The 12500-nt window shown below is 42.1% G+C and overlaps 1 protein-coding gene across 1 annotated transcript in view; it reads right to left on the reverse strand.

Moving 5' to 3' along the window:
* Window positions 1-8261: 8261 nt before the first annotated feature.
* Window positions 8262-12500, reverse strand: part of LOC148368370 (A disintegrin and metalloproteinase with thrombospondin motifs 5-like) — a 60155-nt gene continuing 55916 nt past the window's right edge. Inside the window, exon 8 of the mRNA XM_088329735.1 lies at window positions 8262-8990. Within this exon, the coding sequence (XP_088185861.1) occupies window positions 8309-8990 (682 nt within the window). The 3' untranslated portion in view covers window positions 8262-8308. The remainder of the gene's footprint in view (window positions 8991-12500) is intronic.

Genomic DNA, 12500 nt, shown 5'->3' on the forward strand with positions numbered 1-12500 from the left:
TCTTTGTCTCTTTCTCCCACTGTGTCTTTTTCACTTATTTTGCTCTAACTTCCTTTTTTCCTTTTCTCTCTTTTCTCTTTCTCTCTTCTTACCCTTTCTTTTCCTTTTCTCTCTTTTCTCTTTCTCTCTTCTTACCCTTTCTTTTACTTTTCTCTCCTTCTGTCTTTCTATTTCTCTTTGTCTTTCTTTCTTCCTCTCCCTTTCTTTTACCCCCTCTCTCACGACTTTTTCTCTTTTGTTTCTCACGCTCTCTCCCTCTCTCTCTTTTTCTTTCTTTGACCCGCCCGCTTCAAACAAAGACACTGTACTTGTATTCCTTTCTCTCTCTCTCTCTCTCTCTCTCTCTCTCTCTCTCTCTCTCTCTCTCTCTCTCTCTCTCTCTCTCTCTCTCTCTCACTCTCTCTCTCTCACTCTCCCTCTCTCTCTCTCTCTCTCTCTCTCTCTCTCTCTTCCTTTGATGCTCTTTGTCTCTTTCTCCCACTGTGTCTTTTTCACTTATTTTGCTCTAACTTCCTTTTTTCCTTTTCTCTCTTTTCTCTTTCTCTCTTCTTACCCTTTCTTTTCCTTTTCTCTCTTTTCTCTTTCTCTCTTCTTACCCTTTCTTTTACTTTTCTCTCCTTCTGTCTTTCTATTTCTCTTTGGCTTTCTTTCTTCCTCTCCCTTTCTTTTCCCCCCTCTCTCACGACTTTTTCTCTTTTGTTTCTCACGCTCTCTTCCTCTCTCTCTTTTTCTTTCTTTGTCCCGCCCTCTCTCCTTTTCCCTCCCTCTTTCTCTTATTTCTTTATCTCTTTTTCTTTCTCTTTCATCTACTCGTCCGGCCCCCGACAGAATGCTTGTCCTATCGTGTGGCCCCCGAGTTCAAATGAGTTTGACACCCCTGCCTTAGGGAAACCCTGGTGCTGGCAGGCGGCTGCTGTAGAGTACTATGAAGCTCATGGCTAACTATAATCCAAACAAGAAGTACTTCAAAGTATCCGAGTATTCGTTAGCATAGAAAACACACAGACCAGTTGTTTAAATATATATATTTTATGTACATGAAAAGAAACACTATCCTTACAGTGAGGATTCTGCGTAGTCCTACGTTAAATAGCCATCTGATACAAAAGTACTACAATAAATAGACCTCATGGTATTGTTCTGATATTCACACAAAGCACTTGTACAAACAATAAATTACAAGCTCAGTGCTGTTTTTGCTGATGTGTCTTTGAGGCGGACGCCTCTGCATATGGCTTTGCATGTTTCTTGGAGTTTCCCACGCGTACATTGTATTTATACACAGTTCATGAAGGTTTACCCTGATATACATAAAGTATATCTGTGAGAGGCCGTTTGAAAAGTACATAGCTTTATGTGGTACTTCACACTTACCCATTCACACACACACTCACACGCCGGTATTGGAGGAATAGGGGTTCAGTGTCTTGCCCAAGACATTTTACTCGGAGGAGCCGGGAATCGAACCTGCGACCGCCTACCTGAGCTACTACACATAACATCATGCCCAACTACACTCTCATACAGACTGTTACTCATATACTCTTTCATACATACTACAATATCCTCACTCACACTAGTGTACTTTCTCACATTTACCACTATACTCTAACAAATACAGACATTACCATGCTGTTAAACACATATTACTACACTCTCTCACATATAAAACTATACTTTCTAACAAATAATACTATACTCTTCAACACGCAATACTATCTCACACCTACCACGATACACTCTTACACACACTCATACTCTCCCACACATACTACTATTCTTTCTCACGTTTACCACTATACTCTCACAAATACTAATATACAATCACACACGCGCTACTATACTCTCACACCTACCACAATACTCTCTTACACATATTACAATACTCTCATGCATATTCATATGCTCTAATGACAGAGTACTAAACCTTCTCACCTTATTATTATACTCACATACAGACATTACTATGAACACATATTACCACACTCTCTCACACATACAACTATACTTTCTAATAAATAATACTATACTCTCAAACAAACAATACTATCTCACACCTACCACGATACACACACTCATACTCTCCCACACATACTACAATACTCTCATACACACATTACTATGTTGTTACAGACATACTACTATTATTTCTCACATATGCCACTATACTCTTAACAGATACTAATATACAATCACACACGCGCTACTATACTCTCTCACACCTACCACTATACACTCTAACACATTCTAATAGTCTCTTACACATATTAGAATACTCTCATATGAATTCATATGCTCTCATGACACAGTACTAAACCTTCTCACCTTATTAGCATACTCACATAAAGACATTACTATGCTGTTAAACACATATTACTACACTCTCTCACACATACTACTATACTCTAACAAATACTAATATCCTATCACACACGCGCTACTATGCTCTCTCACATCTACCACTATACACCCTAACACATTCTAATAGTCTCTTACACATATTAGAATACTCTCATACGTATTCATATGCTCTCATGACACAGTACTAAACCTTCTCACCTTATTATCATACTCACATACAGACATTACTATGCTGTTAAACACATATTACTGCACTCTCTCACACATACAACTATACTTTCTAACAAATAATACTATACTCTCAAACACACAATACTATGCTTTCTCACAACAACCGCCATACACTCTTACACACACTCATACCCACACATAGTGCTATGCTCTCATACACACTCTATATTACTCTCTCACAAATACCAGTATAATCTCATACATGGACAATTGTTATGTGTAATATTAAACAGGAAGGTAATTTGGAAAGACATTTTAAATACCCATTTAGTTATTGGCTTACCCACAGAATCACCATGGTTACCAAAAGTACTCAAAGTAAAACCTTGAGAGATCAGGTATTCATTGCACAAGGTGTAAAACTGTGAGAGAGTTATAGTAATGTGTGTGTGGGAGTATAGTATTGTGCGAGAGAGTCTGTAGTATAGTGTGTTTGAGAGTATAGTGGTAGTGAAAGAGTTTAACAATGTGTGTGAGAGTTCGTAGTATAATGTGTTTTCGGGAGTATAATAGTGTGTGAGAGAGTTAAATAATTTGTGCGAGAGTCTGTAGTATAGTGTGTTTGAGAGTATAGTGGTATGTGAAAGAGTTTAACAATGTGTGTGAGGGATTGTAGTATAATGCGTTTTCGGGAGTATAATAGTGTGTGAGAGAGTTAAATAATGTTTGCGAGAGTTTGTAGTATAGTGTGTATGGGAGGATAGTGGTAGTGAAAGAGTTTAACAATGTGTGTGAGAGTTTGTAGTATAATGTGTTTTCGGGAGTATAATAGTGTGTGAGAGACTTAAATAATTTGTGCGAGAGGCTGTAGTATAGTGTGGTTGAGAGTATAGTGGTATGTGAAAGCGTTTAGCAATGTGTGTGAGAGTTTGTAGTATTATGTGTTTTCGGGAGTATAATAGTGTGTGAGAGAGTTAAATAATGCGCGCGAGAGTCTGTAGTATAGTGTGTTTGAGAGTATAGTGGTATGTGAAAGAGTTTAACAATGTGTGTGAGAGTTTGTAGTATAATGTGTTTTCGGGAGTATAATAGTGTGTGAGAGAGTTAAATAATGTGCGCGAGAGTCTGTAGTATAGTGTGGTTGAGAGTATAGTAGTATGTGAAAGAGTTTAACAATATGTGTGAGAGTTTGTAGTATAATGTGTTTTCGGGAGTATAATAGTGTGTGAGAGAGTTAAATAATGTGCGCGAGAGTCTGTAGTATAGTGTGTTTGAGAGTATAGCGGTATGTGAAAGAGTTTAACACTGTGTGTGAGAGTTTGTAAAATACTGTATTTTGGGGAGTATTATAGTGTGTGAGAGAGTTAAATAATTTTGCGAAAGTCTTTAGTATAGTGTGTTTGAGAGTATAGTGGTATGTGAAAGAGTATAACAATGTGTGAGAGTTTGTAGTATAATGTGTTTTTGGGAGTATAATAGTGGGTGAGAGAGTTAAATAATCTGCGTGAGAGTCTGTAGTATAGTGTGTGTGGGATTATGTAGTATGTGTGAAAAAGTATAGTGTTGTGTGTGATAGCATAGCAGTGTGTGTATAAGAGTATAGTTGTATGTGTGAGAGTGGTGTGTGTATGAGAGTATAATAGCATGTGTGAGAGAGTATTTTTGTGTTTTGCATAGATATGACTGTGTCTGCATGTTGTATATAGTTATGCATGTGTGAGATGATGTTGAATGTGAGAGCAAGTAGAATTCAGTTCTCAAACGGCCTCTCATGTACAGCAGGGTACACATGCACTGAGCTTGAACATTGCGTAGGGTTCAAATCCTATTTTCCATTGATGAGGATATTTCCTTTTCTCCATTTTTTTTCAATGAGAGCAAGTGGTTGGAAATATTTGGTCTGATTATCTGTATGGTCACTTGGAAGCAGTGCACACCAACGGGAATTTCCCAGTGTATTGTCTCGGTTTTCATTTGACTTTCACGTGTAAATCATGGAAACTGACACTCTCACACATGCAGGCACTCACACTTCGAAAATGAAGCAAAATCCGAGAGAGTTTTCCGAGTTTTATAAAATGTGCAACGGGATTCGCGTAGTTCTGAGGAAGAACATTCGTCCTGACTTGTTACCAGTGTTGGTACTAACGCGTTACATAGATCAAGTGTTCCGTGGGAAGTTATCCGATTTGTGTGCCTGTGCGGTCTAGCGCCTGGCAGAGTAATCATGTAGTAATGAAATGAAATGATCTGCATTTATATACCGCTTTTCAAATCAATGACTTCCCAAAGCGCTTTACAATGTGCTCCACATTTCCCAATAGCGGCTTTGCGGCCATGTAAGGCGCTAACCTGCTTATTGGGGGTATTAGGGGTTCAGTGTCTTACCCAAGGACACTTCGACATGTAACACGGACGAGCCGGGATTCGAACTGGGATCCCTTGATCCCAAGACGAGCGCTCTACCTCCTGAGCAGAGCAAGTGTTCTGTGGGAAATTATCCAATCTGTCCAACTAGCAGGACGCACGCTTCAGCGGCACGACCGAGACGGAGACTCCGGTAAAAACAGGGATGGGGGACTATGCGCTGCAATAACAGCCGAATCATTGACACACACTGCTCACTCGATATAGAGTTTATAGCAGTATCGTGTAGACCAGGGGTGTCAAACTCATTTTAACTCGGGGGCCACAGGATAGAACAAACATTCTCTCAGGGGCCGGACTAATGAGGTAGGAAGAATGTAAAGGAAAGAAAGAAAGAAAGAGAGAAAAAAGGAAGAATGAAAAGAAAATATGGAGAGAAAGAAAGACAGAAAGAAAAAGAGAAAGAAAGAAAAAAGAAACAACGAAAGAAACAACAAAAGAAAGAAAAAGAGAAAGAAAGAAAGAAAGAAAGAAGAAACAACAAAGAAAGAAAAAGAGAAAGAAAGAAAGACTAGTAAATTGAGGAGAAAGACAAAGAGAGAAAGAAATAAGAGAAAGAGAGAACAAGAGGGAGGGTGGGACAAAGAAAGAGAAAGGGAGAAAGCGAGAGAGAGATAAAGGAGAGCGAGAGACAGAGAATGTTAAACAAAAGACATAAAAAGAGAAATAGTGAGAGAGGGGGAAAGAAAGACAGAGAAAAAGAAATCCAAACAGGAATAGAAGAGAAGGAGAGAAAGAGAGAAGGGGAGAAAGAGGAGGTTGATGCAAGAGAGAGAGAGAGAAAGGACAGAGAAAGGGAAAAAAGGAAGGGAGAGCCAAAGAAGGTAAAAATACACAGATAGAAAAACATAAGATGAACAAAGAAAGAAAAAGAGAGACAGAGCGAGTGAAAGAGAGAGAGATTGAAGGTGTGGGAAAAAGGGAGGACGAGAGAGAGAGTGGAAGAGAGAGAGAGAGAGAAAGAAAGAAATACAAGTGCAGCGTTTGTGAGAGGCGCCTGGCTTTGGCAAAATCAAGTGGAGATATTTTAACCTGCAGCTCGTTTTTCTCTTGCGCTTGCTTCCCTCAGCTTTGTCTCGTGGGCCGGATTCAATCCCTTAGCGGGCCTGATCTGGCCCACGGGCCGGCAGTTTGACACCCGTGGTGTAGACCCTTCTATCTACCGAGAGAGCTGACTGCGGTCATTGTGGTTGCTGTTTACATTCCACCGGATGCTAACGTTAGCATAGCGCTAAATCTCCTGCCCGCTGCTATCAATAAACAGCAGCTCGCACACCCCGATGGAGCTTTTATCGTCGCTGGCATGCTTAAGGACTTTCCTTTTAAATTCATTCAATACGTGGACTGAACAATTAGGGAAAAAACACTGGACCGTGTGTACAGTAAGATCAAACATCTAGTTGGATCCGCCCATCTCTGTTATCCAATTTGTGTGCCTGTGCAGTCGGCACGGCGGCTGGGTGGTTAGCGCGCAGCCTTGCGGTTCAGGATTCGATTCCAGCTACTGTAACCTACCCGTATGGAGTTTGGATGTTCTCCCTGTGCCTGCAGGAGTTTTCTCCGGGCACATGCAAGTCAGGTTAAATGGCCGGTCAGAATTGTCCCAAGGTGTTAATGAACAAGTGAATGGTTGTATGTCAGTGTGCCCTGCGACTGGCTGGCAACCAGTTCAGGGTGTCCCTTGCCCACTGCCGGAAAATAGCTGGGTTGGGTGCTCCTGGACCCCCGCGACCCTAGTGTGGATAAGGTGCGCAGAAGATAGATGAATGGATGTAACTAATGATTGTTTTCAGTAACGTGCCCAACACTGGTTGCAAATAAGAATATTCTTCCTGAGGTGTTACAGAGTCAAAGGACATTGAGATCCCAAGCAAGTCCCAAACAAAGTCCAGCTGGTTCCTCTACTTTTTCGGAGTTTATTCCTGTCCAGAACGAACTGATTCTAAAGCACCATTTCAAAACCGAATGTTTGGGTTTCCCCATCCATCGTTGGTCCACATCTGCCCTGTTCCCTGTAAACTGGACCGCTAAAGCAGTGAAGTAGGCTGGACGGCAAATGTCTCCACACGCTCACACACAAAGACAAGACTTGTTTTGGATGCTGAAACCAAGTTGAGTCACCAACATGCAACACGGGAGTCCTTGAAAAAACAAACCATGTCCTTGCTTGACTCTGCAAGCGTAATTCTGAGACATTCTTCAAGCAATCTCTGTGAGACTTGGTCCAAGATTCACAGTCTTAAGGGGCCGGTCACACAGACATTTGCGGCTGAATCACGGCTAAAATTTTGCGAGTTTTTTTTGCCCGTGGTTGCCCGCGATGGAAAATACGCAAAATTGGCCAACCCGCTGTTCATCGGTGGTATGCCCGCAAAACACGCCGGCGACTGTTCCGCTTCCTCATCGCGTCATTTCTGCGTCATTTTCTCGTGTGGACCACGGGTATAAAAGCTCCCGAGCCGGTGTTAAGCCCAAATCCGACTCCTACGCAACACCCCCAACCACCCCCCCCCACCCCTCGCGTGAACGCGCATTCTGCTGCGATCGCTTTTGACTTTTTCATCCGCGTTAACAAACGCATTTTGTAGAATACGATCGCACTTTATTGTTTAAATAAACGCGTTATATAGACTAGGATCTCCCAATTGTTATAATTAGCTCACTTTATTGTTTTAATAAGCGTTTTATATAGAATACGATCGCTTTTGTCGGAAGCGCAGCAGAATGCGCGTTTACCGTTCGATTACGTTCACAACAAAAACGAAGACGGAATGGTTTAAGTTGTATTACATTCCCAACAAATGCAAGACGAAGTGGTTTTGGTTATATGTTCGCCATTACATTCCCTAAAAGTGAGATAAAACGAGGTAAAAGTGGGGATGCGAATCTCGACAGGGATGCATTTCTCGGGTAACACCGGGCTGTAGAAATCATAACCGCTCAAGACACAGTCCAGTGAAGATCAAGATTTCAAGCTATGGCATCATTTTTATTTTATTATCTTGAAAAGAAATGTCAAGAAATAAAAATGGATTAAGACGAGGTCACTACGCTGACGGGGATCCGTGTTCACCCCCTTGACGTCACGAGCACAACTGACGTGTGCTCGGCAAATCGCGCTGTATATACGCGGAGAAAGGCGTTTGACTGTCACACGCGTAACACGCTAATTTCCCGTAATAACACCGCGATACAGGCGCAGAACACGCTATTACCAGAAATTTCTGGCCGTGATTCAGCCGCAAATGTCTGTGTGACCGGCCCCTTAGGTTGGCGATTCTGTCCAAAAACCGACTGGTCCTAGTTCCACCGAGCGACATTCTTATAGGACCTCTTTTGTTGTGCAATGCTAACATTTTCTCACAAGACAGTGTTTAAAAGCGGAAGGGCGGGAATTGAGCAAACATCCCTTGGACAGCTTCCCGCTATGGTCCTTGCACTGAACGGTCCGACTCTGCCAACCCGTGTCGCAAGTCCTGGAGCAGTTCATCCATACTCCTGTCACCCATTGAGGTCCAGGAGCCGGGGTAGACAGCCCGGAAGCCAAAGTCGGTTCCGGAACCAATATGGTAGGAGTAGGGGAAGACGTCGTAGCTCTTCTGGTGCTAGCTTTTGTCGTGTCCGTCGTGGGACCCTGCAAATGGGCCAAATTCGAACTCTGGACAAGCAGCGATGGTAGCTGCTGCGGAGCGGTCCTGCGTGGCATGAAGAAGCTGTAACGAACATCTAGCGACTTTTTGGCATCGGTGGCGAGGATCTGGACGACCAAGGCTTCGTTGAGGGCCCCCGGTCCCATGCTGTGGAGCCACTCGTCTCTTTGACTCCAGCCGCTGTAGTTGAGCACCGAGCCGTTGAGCGGGATGATGGTTTCCGAGGTGGAGATCATGAATTTGCCGTTGAGGAGGTAATCCCCGGTGGGTTTTCGGAGGGCCAGGTAGGCGGTGAAGCGAGTCTGGTCTTTCGCCTTGTGCTGACGGACTTTGATGTGGGTGGAGCCGGCAGGGATCTTGACTACATCAGTGTAGCCCTTACTGAGGGAGGAAGTAGAGATTTGGTTAGTGAAATGGTAAGTCAATATTTCGAGGCAGATGCTAGTTTTAGTAGTACCGTATTTTCCGCACTATAAGGCGCACCTAAAAGTCTTAATTTTTTTCAAAAGCTGACCATGCGCCTTATAATACAGTGCGCCTTATATATGGATCAATATTAAATTCGCAAGGTCTCGCAACTAACGCAACAGCCGCCGACTCGATTTTCCCAGGAAGGCGAAGTCGTTCGCGGTGTATGCTGGGATTTATATACCGGCGTTTCATTGGCTAACCAATGTGTCAATCATCATTTGAATCGATCGCTATTGGCTAAAGTTATTCGGAGCCTCGGATAGGCTAGAGGGCCGAAACAAACCCTGCAATTGGCCGAAAAAGATGTGTCAATCATCCGTTAAATCGATCGCTATTGGCTGAAGTTATTCGGAGCCTCGGATAGGCTAGAGGGCCGAAACAAACCCTGCAATTGGCCGAAAAAGATGTGTCGATCATCCGTTAAATCGATCGCTATTGGCTAAAGTTATTCTGAGCCCCGGATAGGCTAGAGGGCCGAAACAAACCCTGCAATTGGCCGAAAAAGATGTGTCGATCATCCGTTAAATCGATCGCTATTGGCTAAAGTTATTCGGAGCCTCGGATAGGCTAGAGGGCCGAAACAAACCCTGCAATTGGCCGAAAAAGATGTGTCAATCATCCGTTAAATCGATCGCTATTGGCTGAAGTTATTCGGAGCCTCGGATAGGATAGAAGCTAAAACAAACCCTGCAATTGGCCGAAAAAGATGTGTCAATCATCCGTTAAATCGATCGCTATTGGCTGAAGTTATTCGGAGCCTCGGATAGGCTAGAGGGCCAAAACAAACCCTGCAATTGGCCGAGTTTAGCAATGGCGTAGCAAGCTTAGTAAGCTTGCTAAAGTACGCCATAAAGAAACATGTTTCATTAGTCTGTATTTGTAAATATTCTACTCTCCTGGATTTACTTCACTCACGGTTGTAAGAAGACCATGATTGCGTATCATTATTGAACGTGAGAACTTAGGTGAGCTATGCGGCTTTATATTTTCCCGGTATCTTGTTTTAGAACCATCTTGATGTTGCTGTGATGGGTTGAGTGAATTCAACTCAATTCCAAGTGTTTATTGTCATAGGCACAGTAAAGTTGCGAGCGAAAAGGAAAATAGAAAGTAAGGAATGGTTGGCATCTCTTGAATTCCAAGACTTTAACCTTCCGAATGATATTTGAAATGACGCATTTGAGTGACATCGTACGGACACCGCATCCGCACGTGTCTGGGACACGTATTTGCTTCTGTGCAAGCTTTCAGAATGTTAAGGGGGTAATAAGTTGGACTGAATCATCTGACTGTTTTGTCCACGTTCCCATTGTAACGCCTTATAATCCGGTGCGCCCTATAGTGCGGAAAATACGGTACAAAAACAACCTTCCAAAGTACCGTAAATTCCGGACTATAAGCCGCTACTTTTTTCCCAAACATTCAACCCTGCGGCTTATTCAGTGATGCGGCCAATTTATGTATTTTTTCTAGCAGCCGCCAACGGCGCTCGAGTACAAAAGGTAAGATTTAGACCGGTGGAATATATGCGAGTGTGTTGCTAGCGTGATTTTGAATGAAGGAGCGTAGGACGACGTCTATATGACAAAGCCTCTTTCCCATACTGGGGAAGACGACTTTAATGGAGAAAGATAAGCACAGTTTACCATGATTTTTACAAATACCGTATTTTTTTTCCTTGTGTTGCGAGCGTGTTCCTAGTAGCGTTTTGCTACCCTTCACAGACACGGTTTGGGATGAAAGTTATAATATTATTATTAAAGCTTTGAAAACTCTCTCGGTGTACTGTCTTTCTTTGTAAATACGTGTAACCATGTATAATATGTATTCGCAACTGTATATTTTTGTCATGTATTTATTTTAGAGACTTATTCTGATATGTTTTCCACGGGCGAATCATAAAGAAGGGGCGAATACAACAGTGGCTTATGGGAAGTGGAGTAAAGGTGAGACGTGTTTGTGGACGCGGCCGGCAATAGTGGATATATATTTTTCCCACCCTTACCTTTGGAAATATACATTTTTTTTCCTTGGATTATTTTTAACGGGACCCGGACTCTGCAGGTCTGCGTCATATCTTAAGTACCGGTATCATTTCACGTTCAATTTGCCGGCTGTTGTTTTTGGACTGTGTACTTCATATTCAGTTACAATTGCGGGACTGAAAGTCGGATTTGAGTTAATTTCGTGATTGTGTTGCATATTTTAATGTGGTCCCATGCGGCCTATATGCAGGTGCGGCTTGTGTAAGTACAAAAGCGCTTATCCTCTTAAAATGTGGTGGGTGCGGCTTATAATCAGGTGCGCTTTATAATCCGGAATTTACGGTATATCTAATTTCGGTGTAGAACATTTTGGTTGTTGTTGCATGTTTAGAAGCTGACGGCACAAATAAAGTACGAAACATTGCATTTTACACATGTACATAATAGTGTCATAATGTCAACACGTTTCCAAAAGTGTCCATCTGGAGACGGCCAGTTTACAGCCCTAAAAACTGTATTTTACTTTTGACAATTTTTAGACATTGTGAAAGAGTTGTGAGTGTTTGACCTCTCTTTCTACAAGTCAATCCACAATTGTGCACATTTGGGCGTAATGCTCACGCATGAAAATGAATTCCAGGTTGCATTTGTGCCTGTTTATTATCAGTTTCCCAAAGTGTCCATCTGGAGACGGCCAGTTCACAGCCCTAAAAACTGTATTTTACTTTGGACAATTTTTAGACATTGCGAAAGAGTTGTGAGTGTTTGACTTCTCTTTCTACAAGTCAATCCACAATTGTGCACATTTGGGCATAATGCTCACGCGTAAAAATTGATTCCGGGTTGCATTTGTGCCTGTATATTATCAGTTTCCAATAGTGTCCATCTGGAGACGCCCAGTTTACAGCCTTAAAAACTGTATTTTACTTCGGCAAAGTTTTAGACATTGTGAAAGAGTTGTGAGTGTTTGACTTCTCTTTCTACAAGTCAATCCACAATTGTGCACATTTGGGCATAATGCTCACGCGTAAAAATTGATTCCGGGTTGCATTTGTGCCTGTATATTATCAGTTTCCAAAAGTGTCCATCTGGAGACGCCCAGTTTACAGCCTTAAAAACTGTATTTTACTTCGGCCAATTTTTAGACATTGTGAAAGAGTTGTAAGTGTTTGACTTCTCTTTCTACAAGTCAATCCACAATTGTGCACATTTGGGCATAATGCTCAAGCATAAAAATGAATTCCAGGTTGCATTTGTGCCTGTTTATTATCAGTTTCCAAAAGTGTCCATCTGGAGACAGCCAGTTTACAGCCCTAAAAACTGTACTTTACAATTTTTAGACATTGTGAAAGAGTTGTAAGTGTTTGACTTCTCTACATTTGTGCCTGTTTATTATCAGCTCTGATCTCAATACCGATCGTAAAACTATGTTGTT

The sequence above is a fragment of the Urocampus carinirostris genome, chromosome 3 (assembly GCF_059441175.1).
Source record: "Urocampus carinirostris isolate Australia breed hairy pipefish chromosome 3, RoL_Ucar_1.0, whole genome shotgun sequence".
Lineage (NCBI taxonomy): Eukaryota > Metazoa > Chordata > Actinopteri > Syngnathiformes > Syngnathidae > Urocampus > Urocampus carinirostris.